This window comes from Phacochoerus africanus, chromosome 9, assembly GCF_016906955.1.
Source record: "Phacochoerus africanus isolate WHEZ1 chromosome 9, ROS_Pafr_v1, whole genome shotgun sequence".
In the NCBI taxonomy this organism is placed as follows: Eukaryota; Metazoa; Chordata; class Mammalia; order Artiodactyla; family Suidae; genus Phacochoerus; species Phacochoerus africanus.
The window spans coordinates 81,272,114-81,294,681 of NC_062552.1; the positions used below are offsets into that span (position 1 = coordinate 81,272,114).

The 22,568-nt window shown below is 36.1% G+C and overlaps 3 protein-coding genes across 3 annotated transcripts; 2 read left to right on the plus strand and 1 right to left on the minus strand.

Moving 5' to 3' along the window:
• Positions 1–7,236: 7,236 nt before the first annotated feature.
• Positions 7,237–8,121, minus strand: LOC125135159 (olfactory receptor 4K2-like). Its single transcript, XM_047794926.1, has one exon. It carries the CDS (start codon positions 8,119–8,121, stop codon positions 7,237–7,239), a length of 885 nt encoding a protein of 294 aa, XP_047650882.1.
• Positions 8,122–18,482: 10,361 nt separating this feature from the next.
• LOC125135829 (olfactory receptor 4K3-like) lies at positions 18,483–19,421 on the plus strand. The gene has a single exon (XM_047796279.1). The coding sequence runs from the start codon at positions 18,483–18,485 to the stop codon at positions 19,419–19,421; it is 939 nt and encodes a 312-aa protein (XP_047652235.1).
• Positions 19,422–20,631: 1,210 nt separating this feature from the next.
• On the plus strand, positions 20,632–21,150 carry LOC125136710 (oocyte-secreted protein 3-like). The gene is given in 1 exon segment (XM_047797511.1): positions 20,632–21,150. A coding segment is annotated over 1 exon segment (519 nt).
• Positions 21,151–22,568: the final 1,418 nt, after the last annotated feature.

Genomic DNA, 22,568 nt, shown 5'->3' on the forward strand with positions numbered 1-22,568 from the left:
AAATTTAGTAAATTCATCTTAGTAAGTCTACTGTCTTCTGCTTCTACATATATAGCATTCTTTAGTTGTTTCATCTCCTCAACATGTGAATTTGTGGCCTTTTTTCTAATCCCTAGTGACTCCTTGTATAGTATAGGTCTTTAGTGTTGTTGTTGCTGTTCAGTCCTGGTCTGTTCTTTTGTTTGTTAATTTGTTTTGCTTCTTCAAGAACTATATTTGGGTTTCACTGATAACCTGTACTAAATTATTTGGTTTTATTTCAAGAACTTCAGTTTTTAAAAGTAGAACTACACTGAAATATCATCTCTCATATATTATATTGGTAAAAATTCAAATTTTCACAGCTCAGGCTAAGAGGCACTCTCATATATTACAAGTGAGAATGCAAAATTCATCAACTATTATAGATGTGCAGTTAACAGTGTCTAAAAATTTATACCATTGACTCTTGCACTTAGCAATTTTACTTAGGAGACTAGGAAAAAAACACAATTAAACCTATGTTGATAAGAGTTGAAGTGCATGGAGGGGAGCATGTGGCATTCTCTCATCCTTCATGTATCTCTTTGATGGTCCTTAGAGGCCTTCCTGAGGACAATCGTGAAGAACAAGGCTCGGACAACAAAAATGAGTAAGGCATTGCCTACAGGCTGTGGTATTGAACAATAGCTGCTATGATTCCAACAAGACAGCAAGATTTCAAGTTTCTCCAAATGAAAGAAGAGAACCCCATCTATAGCGTGTCCTGCAGAAAGTATCAAACAATGTGATCAAGTCTCTGGGGTCCATGATTTGCAGAAAATACAGAGGACAGAGGTACATGCTGTACTGTACTCTATGCACGCAACCACAGTATTTCAGACTTGGGGAGATGCTGCAGGTTGAATAGCTGAGGTTCTTCAAAGGATAAATTGCATAGAAAAAGAAGGAATGGTGAGAAGGAGACTTAAAGATTAAAAGAAAAGGAAAGGAAGTGAACAAGATGAAATTGGAAAGTCTCAGGATGTATAATTGGGTATAGATGTAAACATAACTGCAAAGAATTTACTAGAAAAGTCCAGGTATTGGTTAATTTGGGAAGGAGAGAGAGTTGTGTTTGAGATGGACAAATGTGAGACCTTCAGGGATGACTGGCAACGTTCTATATTGTAAACTGAAATATGGTTGTAATGGTGTTTGGCTTATACTTTATTGTGCTATACATTTGGGGTATTTTTCTTTAATTGATTTTACTCTGCAGTTAAAAGGTGCTAATAATGAAAAATGAATATTGTTATGATAGATATTATTGATTGACTCAGCTTCCAATCCATCCTCCTCTAAGATGTTTTCTGTTGCATTAAAAAATACTTGAAATCTATAAACTGATTTTTTTAGCCAAGTTTTTCTATGCAAATTAGGTTCCACCAATTAGATGCACTAGTATGAGCTTTAGAAGGCAGGGGTGGGGCAGAGAGCAGTACCAACATAATCGCTGCTGGTGAGCAAGAAGATGAGATGCAAGAGAGAAGTGATTGTGGCAGCCTGATCTGTCTTCTAGAGACTATGCATTAGCTACACAGCTGATGAGGATGGTGAGGCAGAGGCAGTAGCATTTTGAGGCTTTTTACCTTAAAAGAGTTCTATTCTGGAAGCTAACAACTGAAGAACTGGCCCCCAAGTCCTGCTTCTCCAGCTCTTTCAATGAGCATCTAATGCACTGTGTTAAATCTGCTTACTATACCCAGTGGTTTTGTTTGCTTCACTAAATCCAATCAACATTATTATTCTCTGACAAAATGTAAAAGTAGAGATAGATACATGGTTATGTAAAAAAAACATCCTAATTTAAGCACACTTTCTAGCTGTATTTATTTAACAAAAAAAAATCAGAAAGAAAAAGATAAAATGTCTGTTAAGATATATCAGCAACTCTGCAGGCTACATCAACCCATGATCTTACAGTCCTGTGTGGATGTTGGTCCTTCTTACTCCAGCATAAATTGTACATATTTATCTCACAGTATAATTAATAACATTTAAAACAATTTACAATAAAAAGTACCCTGATCTTTATGAGATTAATCATCACAACAGAAGCATCATGACAGTCAACTGAAAGACTGTCAAAGACTAGATTTTATTGGCATCTGACAGTACATGCAAGAAGTTCACACAAATTAGGTTTCCATGGTTCTTTTCTCCTCCCAGTTTTCAACCCAGATACATGCATCTCAAAATCACCATGCAAAATAGTAATAGGGAAGACACAGGGGAAAAAAGAGGGTTATTTCAGTTCTCTCATCAACTCTACTCTGTTTGTGATAAAAGCTTATTCGGAAAGCAAGGTTTCATTGGTCATTGTTTAAGGTTGAAAACACGTCTATCCCAAGTCTGAATATATTCAAATGATAGCATCTACAAAGAATTTCTTGGAGTTCCCATTGTGGCTCAGTGGAAGCAAATCTGACTAATATCCATGAGGACACAGGTTCAATCCCCGGCCTCACTTACTAGGTTAAAGATCCTGCATTGCCATGAGCTGTGGCATAGGTCACAGATGCACCTCAGATCTGTTGTGGCTACAGGTCCGATTTGACCCCTAGCCAGGGAACTTCCATATGCTGCAGGTGAGGCCCTGAAAAAGACAAAAATAAAGAACTTCTTCCCTTTGACAGCAGAGCCTAGTGATCACATTATCTCAGGCCCTTATCAGGGTAGAATAATTCTTCACATAAAATGGTTCATATACAAAATTTTACTTATCTAAGTTACTCTTCACTAATTGATGCATTCATCTATATCTTCACCTTAATAATATTGAAAGATCAAATATCATTATTCTTTTTTTAATTTTTATTAAAGTATAATTGATTTACATTGTTGTGCCAATTTCTACTGTACAGCAAAGTGACCCAGTCATACATATGTATACATTCCCTTTCTTATATTATCTTCCACCATGTTTGATCCCAAGAGACTGGACATAGTTCCCTGTGCTATACAATAGGACCTCATTGTTTATTCATTCTAAATTTAATAGTTTGTATCTACTAACTCCCAACTCCCAGTCCATTCCACTCCCTCCACAATACATCATCATTCTTATTCTGACCAAAATTGTGGTGAAAATCCAATCTAAAACAAATAATTTAATAATTACTCATTGTAAAGAAGAAATTGCATAATAATTAAACAAGAAATTGGAATTTCTCTTAACTTACAAAAATTATGAGCAATGCAAAAAACAAGTTTCTAAAGGCTTGAATTAATACAGAACTAATGTAGTTTTCTAATGGAAGTTACTTTTAATTTTCTAAGTTAATCTTGATATGTATTAATTTTATACACTACTTATACAGACACAACTATTTCAAATTTATAAAATAAAAATTTACCTTTCAAATTAAACATATCAATTGTTAGCTCAGGAGAGTACCAAGTTCTGTAAAAACATCCAGAGTTGTTTGAAATGATGCTGTAGTAACATTTGTTGACCACATATGTGCTTTATATGTCCTTTATTCCTCAAACAACTTTGGGGTGTAGGTACCATAACTATATCCTTTCACAGATGTAGAAACTGAGGCTGAGGAACATTAGGTATCTTGCCCAAGTTTATACCACCAACAAACAGAATAGGCATTTAATCCTGACAAAAGATGCCCAAGTCTAAGACACTTTACCCCTACACTCAGGGTGGATCCAGATTCTGCAGAGCCTAAAGTTTGTACAATCTAAGGGGACTTCCTTAAAAAAAAAAGATCAAAGTTATGAACAAATGGCTGCTGGGGTCCATTCTAAGTCTTTGGAAGAAACCCATGCAAAACAGGGGTCTAAAACTCAGTCTTCAGTGTAAATCTACCCCTCATTACACCATATAATATTCCAAAATTTTCCTCCAATATTTTTGGAAGTATACATCATTTATAGTTTTTATTGTCATTGCATATATCCAATTCTCTCATGCATTACAATTTACATTTATCATTTCATCTAGACCAGACTTTAATAGTTTTTTCACCTGCCTTCAATGATATTGCTAAATTTTACAAAACAGCTTTTTACAGTTTTTAAAAGCTCATAGATTTGGCATTGCCAAGCTTTCCAAACACCCGAGGGAATATGAGGTTGTTTGTCCTCATTGTCTCCTTGTAAATCCTCTGTATCTCAATGTTCCCTCAATTGGGTTACTGGAAATTTGGACCATCTAAAGCTATCCTCAACCTGCTATGTTTATACCAGCTTGTTTCTCTTCACCTAGCATGCTTTTCAAGACATTATTTCTGCCTCAAAATGCCCCAGTGGCAAATGGCACCATCTTTACTAACAGCTAAAGGAGCCTGTGGCCATGTCACTCCACTTACCCTTGGCAAGAGTGTCAGCAGCATGTTGAGAAGACATGGTGATAAAATAATCCACCTCTACCCTCCTGATTAAGATTTAAGTGTTTATGTGATATGTAGAGGTAGGTATCTTGTATGTTGACCCCTCATGCTGAACCATCAAGGAAAATGGTAGTTTCCTTTATATATGGAAGTTCTCCAGAGGCTGCCTTTTCATTTGCAGATACACAGCCTCACTGTCAATCCAAATACTCAATCTCAATATTGACTTGCCTTACAGAGTTGTTTGCTGGTGAGTTATATTGTTGAAGTTTTCACAAATGTCATTGGATTTTAAAATTGTCCACATAAGCACTCAAGATTGATGACACCTCTTTAAAGTTTCCAGAGAGTTCCCACTGTAGCTTAGCAGATTTGAACCCAACATATTGTCGCTGAAGATGAAGGTTCAATCCCTGGCCTCACTCAGTAGGTTAAGGATCCTGCATTACCACAAGCTGTAGGATAAGTTGGAGGTGCAGCTCTGATCTGGCATTGCCATGGCTGTGGCATAGGCTGGCAGCTGCAACTCCAATGAAAACCCTATCCCAGGAACTTCCATATGCTATGGGTGCATATGGAAGAAAAATTAATAAAATTAAAAACTCTCTATAGTTTTATCATGTAAAAATCAGTTCATTTTAAAACGTACTTCCTTTTAAAATAAATACATTATTTGAAAGAGTTATTTGGAGCACCTCTAAAACACTGGTTAGAAAATTTATATATAAATGAGTTCCTGGAGTTCCCATCGTGGCTCTGTGGTTAACTGAATCCGACTAGGAACCATGAGGGTATGGGTTCGATCGCTGGCCTTGCTTAGTGGGTTAAGGATCCAGTGTTGCCATGAGGTGTGGTGTAGGTTGCAGACGTGGCTTGGATCCCACGTTGCTGTGGCTCTGGTGTAGGCCTGCAGCTACAGCACCAATTCGACCCCTAGCCTGGGAACCTCCATATGCCACGCGAGCAGCCCTAGAAATGGCAAAAGGACAAAAATAAAATAAAATAAATAAATAAAAATAAATGAGTTCCTTGATCCTAAACATATTTTCACATGTAACTGAAACTGAGAGAAAATGTATACTCACAACCAAAATTTGTCTGTTTTTATCCCTGTTTCAAATAGAATTATGCTATTATTTTGCAGATATAAACAGATTTTATTCTCATGTTAATACTGTAGACATTTTATTCAACAATTTCAAAAATGCCTAGGTTTAAACACAATATCACACTTTTAAATTCTAAAATTGTTTACTTATTTCCTTAATATATTAATGAATAAGATAAAAACACATTGAGGAAGAAACATCCCTCTTATCATTTGGCTTAAAATGAAACACTGGATATTTCATTTTCTTAACTTCTGTCTTGTCAATGGTAATTAGTTCATCTGTTATTCTTGATTTTCTCCATTTACTCAATAATGCCAGAAAAGAATAACAACTTGATGTTTATCAAATATTGTGATTGCAACAGATCTTTCTTCTCATGGATACTAGTTGAATAATATTCTGGACACCATATTTCATAAGTATCATATAGTGAATTCCAAATAACTGTTGATGTTTACCAAGAGTTAAAGCAGATGATTTGCAAATAAGGCATCTAAGAAATTTCTCATCCTTTGATGCTTGCAATTCCAGTATGTACCAGCAGGCGACAGTGATACATTGTGTATCTTCAAGCTCATTTTGAACCTAACGTTATTATTTAAAAAAAAATTGTTTATAAAATGTGCTTATTACATTAACAGTATATTCCTAAGCACAAATTTCTTATTTTTGCATCCAAATAGTAAAAGGAAAAAGTAATTTAACGAAAGTATTGAACAATATATTTTTTTAAAGGAAAGCATAAATAAGCTCTCCATTGATTCACTATTACCATAAACTGCTTTGTCTTAATTTAATTCTAGTTTTAATTTTCCAGGCATTAAACTGGCATTAGTGTCTGTACAAAACAAAGTGTACTACTTTTAAACTCATTTCATATTACTTTTTGTCTGTAGAATTCTCTAGCCTCTTTATTCAGCCTATATTATCAGAAGGAGTTATCATGGCTGTATTTCTTTACTTATTAGCTAAAGGTTAGTGGTGGTGACTTTTCTACTTACATCATTTTCTTTGCACTTCATCAACATTTGTAATGAAATATACTCAGAGTTTCTTTAATAGAAGAACTCACAAATTTGTTTAAGTGTTAAGTAGTAATGACTGAGGGATGTCTGTAGAGGATCAGTCTAGCATTAGAGGCTACTCCTATAGAAATATTTAATTTCTAAGGCTTATAGATATTCAATAATTTGTTATACTTTGGGACAATTCTCTGAGTAACTCAGTTGTTAGTTGTACATATGTGTCACTATTTCCTAGTTCTTTTTTTTTTTTTTTTGGCCTCACCAAAATGATGGAAATGTGGAAATCCCCAGGCTAGGGACTGAACTCATACCACAGTCATGACCCAAGCCGCTGCAGTGACAACACTGCACCACATGAGAATCCCCTAGTTCTTTTTTGATATCTACTTTCTCTTCTTATTTTCTTTTCCTCTTTTCCAATAAATAGAATGTTAGTATTGAATCTCCTGAGACAATCAATCTTGGCATTTTTATAGATCTTCTTTATTTCTTGGTGAAATTCCTTCTGCCAACTTGCTTTTCTAAAATTTAAAATATATGTATGAGAATAGTTTTAACATGAATTTATCTTGCGCTTTCACAAATTTTGACAATTGCAATTAGGAACCACAGAAATAAGAGCTTAACACAGGCTGTGTATACAAACATTGTGACACTTTAATGCCCAGGAATAAAACTAGAAGTTAAAACTAAAAATAATGCAAAGGCATTGTCTTGTTAGAATTCAGAAGCTTATTCTTCAGTTTCCTCATAGCATGTCTTCACTTCCTGATTTCTCAAAGTATAGGTTACTGGGTTTAGAATGGGAGTAAAGATGGTATAAAACACAGACAGGACCTTGTCTATCAGAAAACTGCCTCGTGGCCACATGCAGATGAAGATGCAGGGCCCAAAGAACATGAAAACAACAATGAAATGAGCTGTGCAAGTAGAAAGGACCTTAGATGATCCTTTTGAAGAATGTTTCTTGATAGTAACCAGGAAAATCACATAAGAATCAAATAAAAGAATAAAGCAGGACAAGGCAATTATGCCACTAGTTGAGATCATAAAGAGGCCCAGTAAATAAGTATCCACACATGCCAGCTGGAACACCACAGGAAGGTCACAGAAAAAGCTATCTACTTCATTAGGACCACAGAATGGTAACGTGAGAGCAAATATAACCTGGCTCATTGAATGCATGACCCCCACAACCCAGGAAACCATCACAAGAGCCACACACACCTGGGGACTTATGATGGAAGCATAGCGGAGAGGCTTACATATTGCAATATACCGATCAAAAGACATAGCCATAAGCAAAATAATCTCAGTACTGGTAAAAAGGTGTAGGAAAAAATATCTGGATGATGCAGTGAGGTAGTCTGTAATCATCTTAGGGGTAGCAAATGAAGCAAGAGACATATCAATGATGGAAAGGTTGGCAAGCAGGAAATACATAGGAGAGTGTAGGTGAGAGTCAGCTATAACTGTGATGACTGTGAGGCTATTACCCACCATTGTAGCCACATAAAACACTGAAAACACCACAAAGAAAAACATCTGTAGTTTCCAGGAATTAGAGAGTCCTGGCAAAACAAATTCACAAACTGTAGACTTGTTGGCCACATCCATTGTCCTGACTGATAGGTGAAAACCTGTTACCGAAGAAAACAAATCAAGGGAAAGTATGATTCCATTGAAGCAAAAGCTCTATTTCCAAGAATCCACTTTCATAGACTTTTTTCCTCTATAAAAACTTATCTTTAATATTACTTTCATCTTTATTTGGTATATTGGTTTCAAAGATAGGGTATTAGGAATCACAGTGAAATATCACTTAAGTCATAAAGAACATAACTCTTTACTTTCTAATGCCAATGAGCCATCCAAACAAGATTATATCATCCTTAACAGATCTACTTTTCTACGTATTTGTCCATTCATTTATTTGTATAACTTTAAAGGTGGTAGCTCACATTAAATGGGAACTTATTCTGGGCTAACTATATGCTAAACACAAACACACATGCACACACACACACACTCACACCACATACACAGAGGTTTAGTCATTTAGAATTCATCCATAAGGGTATCCTTACTGAAAGAACATGTAAAAATTATATCACATATATGGGACATGAGCTCTTAAGCAACATCATAGAGACTTCAGTGGACAGTTGCAGTACTCTTATAAATTTCCAGATAATTGTTAACATATTCACAGATTTAGACCCATTGGAAACACAGAGAAAACTAGTATTGCTGATATTTACCCAGTGGAATAAATATACTACAATATAGACATACGGCCCAAAGAAGGGCATTTAACTTCTTTTCTCTCAATTGCTTTTTTAAATAGGAGTTTGCTCCTGCAAATATTTGTAATTCAATGACTTAAAATTTTACCTTGTCTCCTAAAGAATATATCACATTACTTATATGGGAAAGAGCTCAAAGATCAATCTCATTGTTTGAATTCAACTCTTGTTTGAATTCTCCTTTTATACATGCCAACATATGCAAACTATTTATTGCCCTCAGCTCCATGGAGTAGGGGTTAGAAGATGGTAGAAGGAAAGGCAGAGAGCAAAAACACCTTTGCTTACCAGATCTAAGCAGAATCGGGGCTTTAGACTCTTCAGAGTATTAAAAAGGTTGTGACAGAGAATGTGACAGAGAATAAGAGGTAATTTTAAGTATAAATAAATGACCTCGTTGAACTATCAGTGATTTAGCAGTTGTAGATAAAAATGGATGTTGTAGGAACTTGGGAATTGACCAAGAAATTGTATCACAATGGGATCTATTAAACAACCAAGATGGTATTATTTGGTTCATAACAGGAAGATATATCTAGAGTCTTATGGGAATTTACAATGTTTGTTTTTAACCTGGACCTGAGAGATTCAGAGAATGGAAGTTGGGAAAGACATCATTTAAGAGGTAGCAGGAGATATCAAGTCAACAAACCCTAATAAGCAGTCTTGACTATCTAATCCTGTTCTAGAGACAGTGGAGAATATCATCCAGGAACACCTCATTCTGCTTCAAGTAATTTATAATTTCTTTGTAGATGTCGAACACCCATAAATAAAACAATTGGTAAAAAATACAGCCAAATAAATCAAGTATACAACCAATTCTCAGAGATCATGAGTGAACTGAATTTTAGGTAAAGGAAAATTTATAATATGCTTTCTTAATCCAGAAAGTGTTCTTGCAGAAGAAATGTCATGAACTTGATCTATAATGAATACTAAGATTTTGTATAGCAAGGAAAAAAAAATGTGGGAAAAAAAATGGTGGAACTTGCTTGCAAGAACAAAGATATTTGGTCAGCCGGTTGGAAGAACGAGAATGATGACCCTCTAAAATATAACAATATAAAAGATGACAAAGATTCATTGTAAAATTGTAGGCAAAGTTATGACAATTTGATATCAATATTTTGTTAAGGATTTAAACAGATGATTTGGAAAAGAAAGAAATTTTAGGCAGGAGATTATTAAATATGTATAAGGAGATTCCCTTCAACTAAGGTATTGGTAACTGTGAGTGTTATTGGGAATAATAAAATAAGAGTTAAAGGAGTTCCTATAGTGGCTCAGCAGGAAACAAATCTGACTAGCATCCACAAGGACACAGATCCCTGGCCTCAATCAGTCAGTTAAGGATCCAGCATTGCCGTGAGCTGTGGTGAAGGTCGCAGATGTGGTGAAGGTCACAGATGTGGCTCGGGCCTGGAGTTGCACTGGCTGTGATGTAGGCCTGCCGCTACAGCTCTGATTCAACCCCTAGCCTGGGAACTTCCATATGCCATGGGTGTGGCCCTAAAAAGGCAAAAGACAAAAGAAAGAAAGAAACTGTCACTATGAGTTATTTATTTATTATGCAATTTGCTATCTTAATCCACCTTGTCCATCTCTTTAGGGACCCTCCATTGCTGTGAGAAGAGTATAATTCCCATTTTATTTACCAAAGCCCTGGAAACATGACTTGCTCTCTTCACTGTAATATGGGCAGAAGTATCATGCGCCACATAATGAGCAGATTCAGCGCATGATTCCACCATTGCTCCCAACAGAATGCTTTTATAACTCTCACATATTGCTGGTGGGAATGCAGAATGGTACAATCATTTGAGAAAATAGCTTGCCAGTTTACATAAAGTGAAACATACAATTACCATGTAACTCAGTAAAAATTCTCTTAGGTATCTACCCAAAGGCAATGAAAGCATAAGTCCACAAAAAGACATATGTGACGTTTCATAGTAACTTTGTTCATGATAGTCCAAAAGAGGAAAAAAACAAAGACCAAAAAACAAATGTCCATTGACTAGTCGTTAGATTGTGTACTCATATAATGAAATACTAGTCAGCCAAAAAATGTAAAGAAATATCCATATAATGAAATACTACCCAGCATGTGTTAATTGACACGTGCAAAAAACATGAGTGAACCTCAAAAGTTTTATCCTAATCATGGTTTCTCATCTCAGCATTGTTGCTCTTTAGGAAAAGGTAATTGCTTGTTGTAGAGTGTGGTCCTGTGCATTGTAAAAGTTATGCAGCATCCTCAGCCTCCATCTACGACAAGCCACTAACACCTCTCACCCTGCCTAAATGATGACAATCAAAAATGTTTCCAAATATTACCAAATGTCCCCCAAGGAGGCAAAACTATCCCTAGTTGAGAACCAGTGGACTAAGTTAAGGAGTTCCCATTGTGGCTCAGCAGAAATGAATCTGACTAGTACAAGTTGGATCCTGCATTGCTGTGGCTGTGGTGTAGGCTGGCAGCTACAGCTCCACTCCAACTCAGCCGGTAGCCTGGGAATTTCCATATGCCACAGGTGCTGCCCTAAAGAGCAAAAATTAATTAATTAATTAATTAATTAATTAATTACAGTAGCCAGGCATAAAAGTCTACACACTATATTTCTCTTTATCTAAAAATTTTTAAAAGGAAAAAGTACAAAACTGCTTTATAAGAAGCAGATCAGCAGTGTCCAGGCTTCAGGATTAGAAAGTAGGAGATTTATGATAAAGAAATATGAGGAAAGTTTTGGGGGTGATGGAAATATGAAGGAGTTATACAACTACATGCATTTGTCAAAACTAATTCAATTGTAATCTTAAATATAAATTATTCCTAATAAAGCTGATTTAAAGTAAGCATATTTTATGCTTATTCAAATGAAAATTGTATACAAAATGAAAAGGAAATAATAGGTGAGAAAATATTTGTGATATATATGATAGAAAACTTTTTATTTCCTTAGTATGTAAGCGCCTGTAAATTGATAAAAAAAAAGTTTCAATAGGAAAAAAACTGGCCAGAAAATCTAAATAGGCAATTCATAGAAAATTATATCCAATAATAAGTAAACCTCTGAGAAATATTTAATTTCATTAATGGTCAGGAAACTACATGTTATTAAAAAAATCAATGTCATTTTTGCCCATCAAGTTGATCAAAATTGAAAAGAATAATGAAGGATATTCTGTATCACAGATGAATGTATAGATTGCTCTGGGGGTTTTAAAAGTATAGTTGATATACAAAGTTCCTTCAATTTCTGCTATACAGCAAAGTGACCCAGCCATACATCTATACATTCTTTTTTTTGCATTACTATCTTCCATCGTGTTATAACCCAAGAAACTGGACAGAGTTCTCTGTGCTGTACTGTAGGACCCGATTACTTGTCCATTCTAAATGTAATAGTTTGCATCCACCAACCCCAAACATCCCTCTCCTCCCCTGGCAAACACAAGTCTGTTCTCCACATACATGATCTATTTCTGTTTTGTAGGTAGGATCATGTGTGCCATATTTTAGATTCCACATATAAGTGATATCATACGGTATTTGTCTTCCTCGTTCTATCTTACTTAGTACGAGAATCTCTAGTTCCATCCATGTTGCTGAAAATGGCATTGTTCTGTCCTTTTTCATGGATGAGTAGTATTCCTTTGTATATATGTGCCATATCTTCCCAATCCATTCATCTGTCAATGAACATTTGGGTTGTTTCCATGTCTTGGCTATTGTGAATAGTGCTGCAGTGAATGTAGGGGCACATGTATCTTTTTTCAATGAACGTTTTGTCTGGATATATGCCCCAGAGTGCAATTGCTGAATCATATGGTAGTTCTATATTTAGTTTTCTGAGGAACCTCCTTACTGTTTTCCATAGTGGTCATACCAATTTACATTCCCACCGGCAGTGAAGGAGGGTTGACTTTTCTTCACATCCTCTCTAACCTTTGTTATTTTTGATTTGTTAATGATGACATTCTGTACCTCATTGTAGTTTTGATTTGCATTTTTCTAATAATTAGTGATGTTGAGCATTTCTTCATGTGTCTGCTGGCCATCTGTTCTTCCAGCTTCCAGCGAGGGGAGGGGAAAAGGAAGGATTTTGAAAAATGCCCAAGCACTCTCATCTTAGCAAGGCCATTGACAGACACTGTAAACCAGTTATAATGAAAAAAAATCATTAAATATACAAAAATAAAAAGGCAAAAAATTAAAAATAAAAATAAATTTTTTTCAAAAAGAATGCCATTTCAGCCACTTTAGCCACTCCCCAGCCATTTCAGCCACTCCAGTGGAGGTGTTAGATATGTTATAGAGGCCATCTTGGAGGTTCCAACACCAGCCAAGCTCCTGGATAAATGCAACTGCTTGAGTCTCTCCTGTGGACTATGGGGTAGAATACACTGCATCTTTTCATTATCAATATTGTTAAGTAAGGAGTTCTCATCATGGCTCAGCACAATCAAATCTGACTGGGAACCATGAGGTTGTGGGTTCGATCCCTGGCCTTGCTCAGTGGGTTAAGGATCTGGCGTTGCTGTGAGCGGTGGTATAGGTCGCAGATGACACTTTGATCCTTCATTGCTGTGGCTGTGGCATAGGCCAGTGGCTACAGCTCTGATTAGACCCCTAGCCTGGGAACATCCATATGCCACAGGTGCAGCACTAAAAAGACAATAAAAGATAAAAGACAAAAAAAAAATTGTTAAGTGAGAACTACATTTCCCATAATTCCATTCCCTGCATACTTCTGGTTAGGTATTGTCTAAAAGGAAATCATTTGGGATTTGAGAGGTAGCATAAAGCCCCAACCATTACTCTCTGATCATTATAGTTAGATGACTTAAGACATCCCAGTAGGTTCTAGAGTGTTGCACTCCCTAACTACATCCAATTCATTTTCCTAACTGCTAAACTTGAGAATTAACGGTAGCTGCAATCCTTGACCAGGTGCTTTGCCACAGATCCACAGAAGCAACAGCTTCACATAATTTTTCTTGTCAGCTCCTCCTTTATGACTCCTGCTTCATTGGATAAATTCGTTTGTTTTCTTAGACTGACTGCTTAGTGTTGCTGCCTCTGATTGAGCAGCTCCCCATTTCATATCTTCACTTCCTCAGGTCCTTCCGTAATTGTTCAAAGTCTAATTCCTATACTAAATCCCTTATCCCGTGATGTGTAGTGCCTCAAGTTGAACTCTGACTAATATAATTCCTAACTTAAGTAAAAACCAAGAAGCCAGATATATTCAAAGAAGTTTAAGTATAGTTAATTTATAATGTTTTATTAGTTTCAGGTATACAACATAGTGACTCAGTATTTTTATAGATTATACTCTGTTAAAAGTAACTTCAAAGAAATGTACAATATATATCTGGCAAAAGACTTGTATGCTGAATATATGAAAAACTTTTAAAATAGTAAGAGGGACAGAATATCCTATAAAACTGTAAAATATTTGCACACATACTTTACCAGAGAAGGTGTTTGAAAATGATAAGCCCATGAAAGATACTCAACCTCATTATCTATTAGGGAAATGTTAGTTAAAATGGAAATGAGATACCATGTTACACATGCTAGCAGGGCTAAAATCTAAAAGCTAATAATATCAAGTACTAGAGAGGATGTGGAGAGCATCTGAAATCATCACAGTTGTTGGTGGGAAGGCAAAATAGTATAACCGGTGTGAAAACAATTTATCCAATTCTTTAAAGTTGAAAATAACCCTTAACATACTACCCAATAATTCTAATACATATTTACCAAGAGGAAAGATATCTACCCAAGTCCACTCAAAGGTCTGTACATAATTTTTCATACCAGCTTTATTCATAATAGTAAAAAACTGTAAACAACTCAAAATGTCCATCAAGGTGTGAGGGTAAACAAATCGTGAAATAGCCCTACCATGTAATACTGCCCATTAATAAAAGGAAACAAACTACCATTACATGCAACAACCTGGATAAGTTTCAAAAGCAATATGCTGAGTGAAAGAAGACAGACCAAAAGAATACATACTCTGTGATTAAATTTATATGACATTCCAGAAGAGGCAAAATGATAGAGACAACAAGCCATTCATTTCTTGGCAGTGGAGGTGGGAGTAGAGTATTGATTGCAAAAGAGCATAAGGAAATTTTTTTGGTGGAGAGGATGAAGATATTCTACATCTTGATTGTGGTAGTGTTTACATGACTGGGTACATTTTTAAAACCTCATGGAACTCATTTGCTTAAAATAGGAAAATTTTATCCAATATAAATTATACCTAAATGAAGCTAATTTTTTAAAAACAAAAAAGTATTTATTTTATTCCTGACACCTCTACCCTGTTATATCTCTCTCCTTATAGACTTATTTAAAGGATAAATATTATTTGAAGATATATATGTATATACACACACACTGCTTTAAGGGTGTGTGTGTGTGTGTGTGTGTGTGTGTAAATGTCTCTCCATGGGGTTGTATCATTTCTCTTTCATACTAATATCACCTCACTGCATCATTGTCCATAGTAGATTTTCAAGCCATTAAATTTTGTTGTCTGATAGAAACTGTCTTACAATATGTCTTGATAAACAGTATCTCAATGTAATTTTAAAATATTTTCATACAGAGTTTGAGCATCTCTTATATAAATAGTAGCCAATTGCACACCTTTTCCCATTTCTTTGGAGGGTTGCTAGGCTTTTTATTCTGAGAGTAGCTCTTTATGCATTTATGTATCATTGGTTTGTCCTAAAAAGTTACAGATTTTTGTCTAGATATTCATTTGTGTCAGCTATGTTTTTGTGTTTGTCATGAAAACTTAGTTATGCCATCAAAATTTTCAATTTTCCCTTACTACCTCTGGATTTTGAGTTATAGTTAGGAATAATCTCCTCCCCTAGATCTATAAAAAACATTTCATTTTCACATCCAAATATTTGTCCCATTTTGAATAGTTATAGGTAAGGCATGAGGAATGAATGCAATTCTTTTTCCAGGTGGCTGTCTAGTTATCTCAAAATCAGTTGTTAAAAAGCACTTACTGCTCCCCACTCATTTTAGAAACTTCATTCATGATCTACTTTATTTCCAAATGTACTTAAGTTATTTCTAGGATTCCTCTTTTGTGTCTTTTGATTCTTTGTTTATTAATTTATCAATGTCAAATTGTTTTATTTATGGTATCTGTTAGCATGTTTTCATGTATTCTAGAGCTAATCTGCTCCCATTGCTTTACTTCTTAAAATGTTTCCCTGGCTCTTCTTGCATGTCTGCATGTCACTTTTCCACAAGAGTTTTGTAATCGGTTTATCTAGATCTAAGAGGACTGGTGTTATTTGTATCCAGATTGCTCTAAATTTGTAAATTAACTTCAGAAGAAATTATAAATTAGTTCAAGAACACATTATATGTTTCCATCTGTTCGAGTCTATATTTGTGTCTTATAGGAGGGCTTTACACTTCTCTTCACATGGGTTTTAGATACTTCCTTTCAATGTATGAATTTTTTTGATCCTAAACAGGGAAACACAGACCTTATTTTCACTTATTGCTGGAGGAACTGAGAGGTAACATTTGCAGACCCCAAATCAAATAATAGATCCTGTTTGTCTTATCTTTGCTGTGGCCTACATGCTGTCCCCATCCCACTATATTCATTCCATGTACATGAAGCACTCAAGAATAATCATAACATTTTGTGATCCATTTTTAACTCTGGCCAAACCAACTTGAATGTTCTAATAACTCCCGCTGGAACTTGAACATTTGTTTATCCTCTAAGGAACAGCTGGTCTTTTTCATGCCATGTAATCAATTCATATCAATGCAGGCATTATAAATACAAATGTCTCAAAGACAGTGAACCTCCTTTACCCAGAAATTGGGCAGGAGATTGACTTGAAGTCACTCTGGAGCAGTTGTCACTGCTTTAAGGGTTAATTGAGTATTGGAATATTAATATGTGTGTGGAAAATGATTCTAAAATCATCTAGATCAACCCACTCATGTATGAAGAATCAAGAGTACCAGTTGATACAGTAAATTTTCCAGTCTCAGACATCTAGGACAAAAGTTGAATCCACAAAATTTGAAAATTTTCTGAATCCCAGGTCACTGCTATTTCTGCTTCACCAATTTAAGTGAGAGCTCTGCTGGAGACATCCATTTTACTATCAGGTACGTAGATGCAGAAACAAATCCATGTTTCTGAAATGGGTCAAGTCAGAAAAACAGTGTGGAGTTAAAGGGCACCAAACATCAGAACAAAAAGTCGGAGTATGGGTAATTGCATGTGTAAATTGGCTTAGTTTTGGAACAGTTCTTTTAGAATGTATACCACAGCAGAGTTTTAAGAAAGAAAAGAGAGAAGAAAAGCTTGGGTTAGTGACACAACATTTCAATTGACTTTCAGTGCACTTTGTAAAGTCTTCTCACATCTTAGTGTTTCCCTAAGCAGCCAAGTTTTAATGTCATGTTATATTACATAACTTCTAGGTTCTCCATTATCATCCCCTGTCTCTACATGAACTGTTACCTATTTGTTCCAAGTGAACTCTTAGAAACAGGAAATTTTCTGCTTCAAACTGCTTTGGTAAAAGTCTATAAAATTCAACAGTTAAAAAATATCTGACTTCAGGAAGCATGATACTTAACAGAGTCTATTTAAAATATATTTAGAAATGTATGATTGGAGTTCCCATCGTGTCTCAGTGGTTAATGAATCCGACTAGGAACCATGAGGTTGCAGGTTCGATCCCTGGCCTTGCTCAGTGGGTTAAGGATCCAGCATTGCCTTGAGCTGTGGTGTAGGCTGCAGACACAGCTCAGATCCCTCGTTGCAACAGCTCTGATTAGACCCCAAGCCTGGGAATCTCCATATGCCGTGGGAGCGGCCCTAGAAAAGGCAAAAAGCAAACAAAAAAAGAAAAAGAAAAGAAATGTATGAAACCTTCAGGCCTTAACCACATCATGTTCACAAGCCTTTGAAAAATGTATGGCATTGGTGGCCATACAGGGTCATTCATGCCTGATAACTGAAATGAAGAACTAAGAACACGAGGCTATTTTATTTTTATTCTGGAAAATCCCCATTAGAAAATTGAAGCAGGTTATGTACCCCTGTTATGTATTCTCTGTACCCATTTTCCTCATGATGTGTCCCTTTATCCTACCCACTGCAAGAAACTGGTGCCTACGTCCCTTTGCACCATTGTGTTTTCACTAATAATCAATCACTCATGATTCTCAAACATTGTTCACTCCTGTCTTTCCCTCTCATCATGATGTTTTGAAAAAGCTTCCCCACTCCCTTCCTCTTCAAAACCTGTTGGCAGCTACCTGTGAATTTTTTACGTTTTTCACAAAGTGAGGAATGAATATTCAAATAGCTGAATTTTCATTTCTTTCATGGAAATTTGCATTTTACTTGTAAGCAAATTGCTAAGACTTAATCTTGAATTGAATTAATTAAGATATCTGGAAAAGCCATGGGGGAAATATTCAACCAATGTGAGCAAGAGAGTGAGACAGCAGGAAACTGTCTGGTGGTGGGCAATCACTGCATTATTTCATGCCCCCCCCAAAAAAATCTCACTTTGAGTTTGATCACTGTACTTTTCCTAGTTCTCCTCCACCTGGAAATGCCCGAGTCCTCCAGAAATCAGAGTGAAATGGCCTGGAACAATCAGTCAGTCATAAGGGAATTCATACTACAGGGTCTCTCCAGTGCCTGGGAGCTCCAGATCTTCTATTTCCTGTTTTTCTCCATAGTCTATGCAGCCACTGTGCTGGGGAACCTCCTCATTCTGCTCACCATCGTGTCAGAGCCACGCCTTCACTCCCCCATGTACTTTCTGCTGGGCAATCTCTCCTTCATTGACATGTCTCTGGCCTCATTTGCCACCCCCAAAATGATCGCAGATTTCCTCAGTGAGCACAAAGCCATCTCTTTTGAAGGGTGCATCACCCAGATATTCTTCCTGCATCTCTTAGGGGTTGCTGAGATCGTTCTGCTGATATCCATGTCTTTTGATAGGTATGTGGCTATTTGTAAGCCTCTACGTTACTTAACCATCATGAGCCAGAGAATGTGTGTTGGGCTTGTGACACTTTCCTGGATTGTTGGCATCTTCCATGCTATGAGTCAATTAGCATTTACTGTAAACCTGCCCTTCTGTGGGCCCAATGAAGTGGACAGTTTCTTTTGTGATCTCCCCTTGGTGATTAATCTTGCCTGCGTAGACACATACATCCTGGGAGTGTTCATGATCTCAACCAGTGGCATGATTGCCCTGGTGTGCTTCATCCTCTTGGTGATCTCTTACACTGTCATCCTGGTCACTGTGAGACAACGTTCCTCCGGTGGGTCCTCCAAAGCCCTCTCCACTTGCAGAGCCCACTTCACCGTTGTGACCCTTTTCTTTGGCCCGTGCATTTTTATCTACATGTGGCCTTTCACAAATTTCCCAATAGACAAAGTGCTCTCGGTATTTTATACCATTTTCACTCCCCTTTTGAATCCCGTAATCTATACTCTTAGAACTAAAGACGTCAAAGATTCCATGAGAAAACTTAGCAGCTGTGTCTTTAAGTCTGATCATACCCCTTGAATTCCTCATACAAAAATGAGCATCTATTCCCCTGACTCAGTTGGTCAACATAGTGATGCTATTGCAAGATAGGTGAAGACAGAACTATTTCTGTAATCAGTCTCAGTAGTCCCTAAATATCACTAATATTAAGAGTTCCTCTTGGAAAAACAGTCACAGTGCTGGTAAATGACTTAAGCTTAAGAACAAAGACCTAAAGGCATAAGTGAACTGTTATGTGCCTACAGGTCAGAGTAAGAGCTTAACCTTTTACCACCTAAGTGGCTTTTTAAATAGTAAAATAACTTATATAATAGCAAACAAACCCTATATCACTCACCCATAGCCACTCCTCACTTGATCTCATCTAAAGCACACAATAAAAGTGGTGTGGTGTCTTGAGGCAGGGCTCTTGGTCCCTGAGACCTTGAGTTCCCTGGTTCCCACCTTTACTTAAGAAAAAAAAAAAAAAAAGAGTTCCTCACACAACCTAATATTTACTAGGGAGCATTATCAAATCTATACCCCAAATTTTATCCCACAAGGACTCACTTTTTAGAGTATTCAAGACTTGTCAGGTGTAAGCATTTATTTGAGTATTACATAAAATATCTGTATGTTTTAAGAAAGAATAGATTTCCTCCCAGTCTCTTATAATTGTCTCTAAAAAGGGGGCAAGTGTGAAAATTCCAACACCTGGACTCTCAAGCATTCATGGATTTTTAATTGCTGAAAAAGGAGCTGATAAATGAATTGTTCTAGTTCAGAATCCAGAAAAAAATGGGGGGTTCTTGGTAAGTGAAAATGTTTGCTATTTAATATTTTTGTAGCATATCTTTGATAAGAATAAGAAAGTACTTTATTTCAGTCCCTAAGCTCCTTAGTGTGGATTTCACAATTTTAAAACAGTATAGTATCTCCAGGATAATTTGTATAGTCATATATATATGTGTGTGTGTGTGTGTGTGTGTGTGTGTATACACACACTAGATTCTAGAATTTATACAATAAATCCCATTCCCATTCCCATTCTACAGAAAATGCAACTAAGATCCAGGGACACTGTAGCTTTTTCAAAACAGAATCTAAGGTCTTTCACCCACAAAATGGGTATTTATTTTCTAAGCAGGAAAAAATTATTTTGGTGCCATGATGTTCACTGTATCATTTTTATAATCAAAGTACATGTTGTTAATAGCAGGGTCCCAAAAGATCTTCCTTGCTTTTCTACATGATTTTGGCTTTTTCTGAGCAAGAGTCAGTGTCCACAGGATGTACTACCTCTACCTTCCAGGCTGTGGTTCCACCGACTCTGCTTGGTCAAGATCACTTCTTACATTCTGATGAAGTATCTCTGGGAACTGGCTGTCCTGTAACTAACATAACTGAGAAGGGGTATGAGTTTAATTATCTTGTCACCGAGTGTGGGATTCAGAAAGAGGTTTTTGCCAATGGAGTGATTTTTTATTCAATTCTCTATTATAACACAGTGCACAAAGGAATCACTGGAAAAGTTCTTTTAAGGTGTATTGTTTTCAGCTCATCATTTTCGGACAGCATTCCAAGCACTACCAACAACAATCTAACAAAGTTCAAAAATGGCATTCCTTCTGCCAAGTCTCATTCTTCTTGGAGCTTAACCAACCCTTGCCTGCTTGGCTTGCCTTGGATTCCATACTTCTAAAACCCCTCGGTAAAGCCACCCTATCAGTCACTTCTACTTAAAATGCCTCATCCTTGTGGTTCATAAGAGTGCCCCCATGGCTATGTTCTAGATTATTCTATAGCAATCTTGATAACTCTATTGTGATAGCAATCTTAAATTTAATTTTATATCCAGTCATCCTAGATTTCTGAAGTTTTTGGTGCCACTTTCTGAGAAGCCATCTAGAAGTTAGGGTTCAGATAAGTGCCTACTGCTTTGTTTTTGTTTGTTTGTTTTTTTAATGTGTTCCTTTTATTTTTTATTTATTTTTAAAAAGTGTTCCTTTTAAACAAGTGGCAAAATAGCTTTTGCATATTCTTTCACCTTGGTTAAACACAGTATTTGACTTAAGGAATCAATGAAACAGTAGTCCTTCAACATATTCAATATAGTTAATAACTACATATTTTAGAACATATAAATCATCTCAGTGATATCTATTTATTTTACAGAGGATGAAATTTAGAACAAGAAAAAAAGTGACTTTTCCAAGTTTATATACCTATAAGATGACAGAGTCTAGCCAAGAAGGTGCCCCTTCTCTCTCTGCCTGTCTCTGTCTCTCTGTCTATCTCTCAATTGGACAACAGCGAAATTAAGAGCAGTTTGGTCATCATAATTCTGAGAGCTAAAAATAGAAGAAATGTTTAGTGCATAAAAGTGAACTCATAACCATTAGTAAATATCCAGTTATCTAGTTGCCTGGCAAATGTCAAAGTTTGCATGATGTGGTATGTACTGTTGTGTAGCTTGGGTTTAGATAAAGGCAGATGTATGCATCATTGACTGATAGATATGCAGATTGTAAGTAATCGAATATAAAGGTAAATCAGTTATTAGGTAAATGGATGGGCTAATATATGGATGTGGATGGATGGGTGGGTGGATATATAGCAAAACAGAGCTAGATAACCAGGTATTTACAATCATGAAGAAACTAATATACCAGTTGAATATATTGACTCCAGCTCTATGCATGTATGTTGAATCTGAACAACTGTAAATTGCAGCTGTTACTTGTTTAAAATTATTTGGAAAACTATTGAATTTGCTAAAGTTGAAAAAGTATACTCTTAAATATGTTTCTTGTGATGAAACATGGGGAGATCTAAAGAATTATGTTAGTGAAAACAAATTTTAAAAGCCCTTTAAATATGACTCTATGACTATTATAAATTTGTTCTGCCAAATTCTCAACCCTGTTAGACCAAGTCTGCAAACTGGATATTTATATTCATTCTGATAAAAAGCATATGGTTGGCTGAACAGAGTAAAGAATGTTGCATTATTTATTTTCTATGTCAGGCTATGAATTTTGTTCTCCAGTTTAGCATCCTAATATGCACACTGCTAGAATCATAGCAAAATACATGTCACAGTTTACATTATACGAAAATTTGCATGTGTTCTAAAGTAAGATTCCAAGTATTAGGAATGCAACACGGAAAATTAACCCCAAAGAC

Bases quoted from the DNA above. Each gene is read 5' to 3' on its own strand.
- LOC125135159 (XM_047794926.1), bottom strand. From the start codon at position 8,121: ATGGATGTGGCCAACAAGTCTACAGTTTGTGAATTTGTTTTGCCAGGA.
- LOC125135829 (XM_047796279.1), top strand. From the start codon at position 18,483: ATGGCCTGGAACAATCAGTCAGTCATAAGGGAATTCATACTACAGGGT.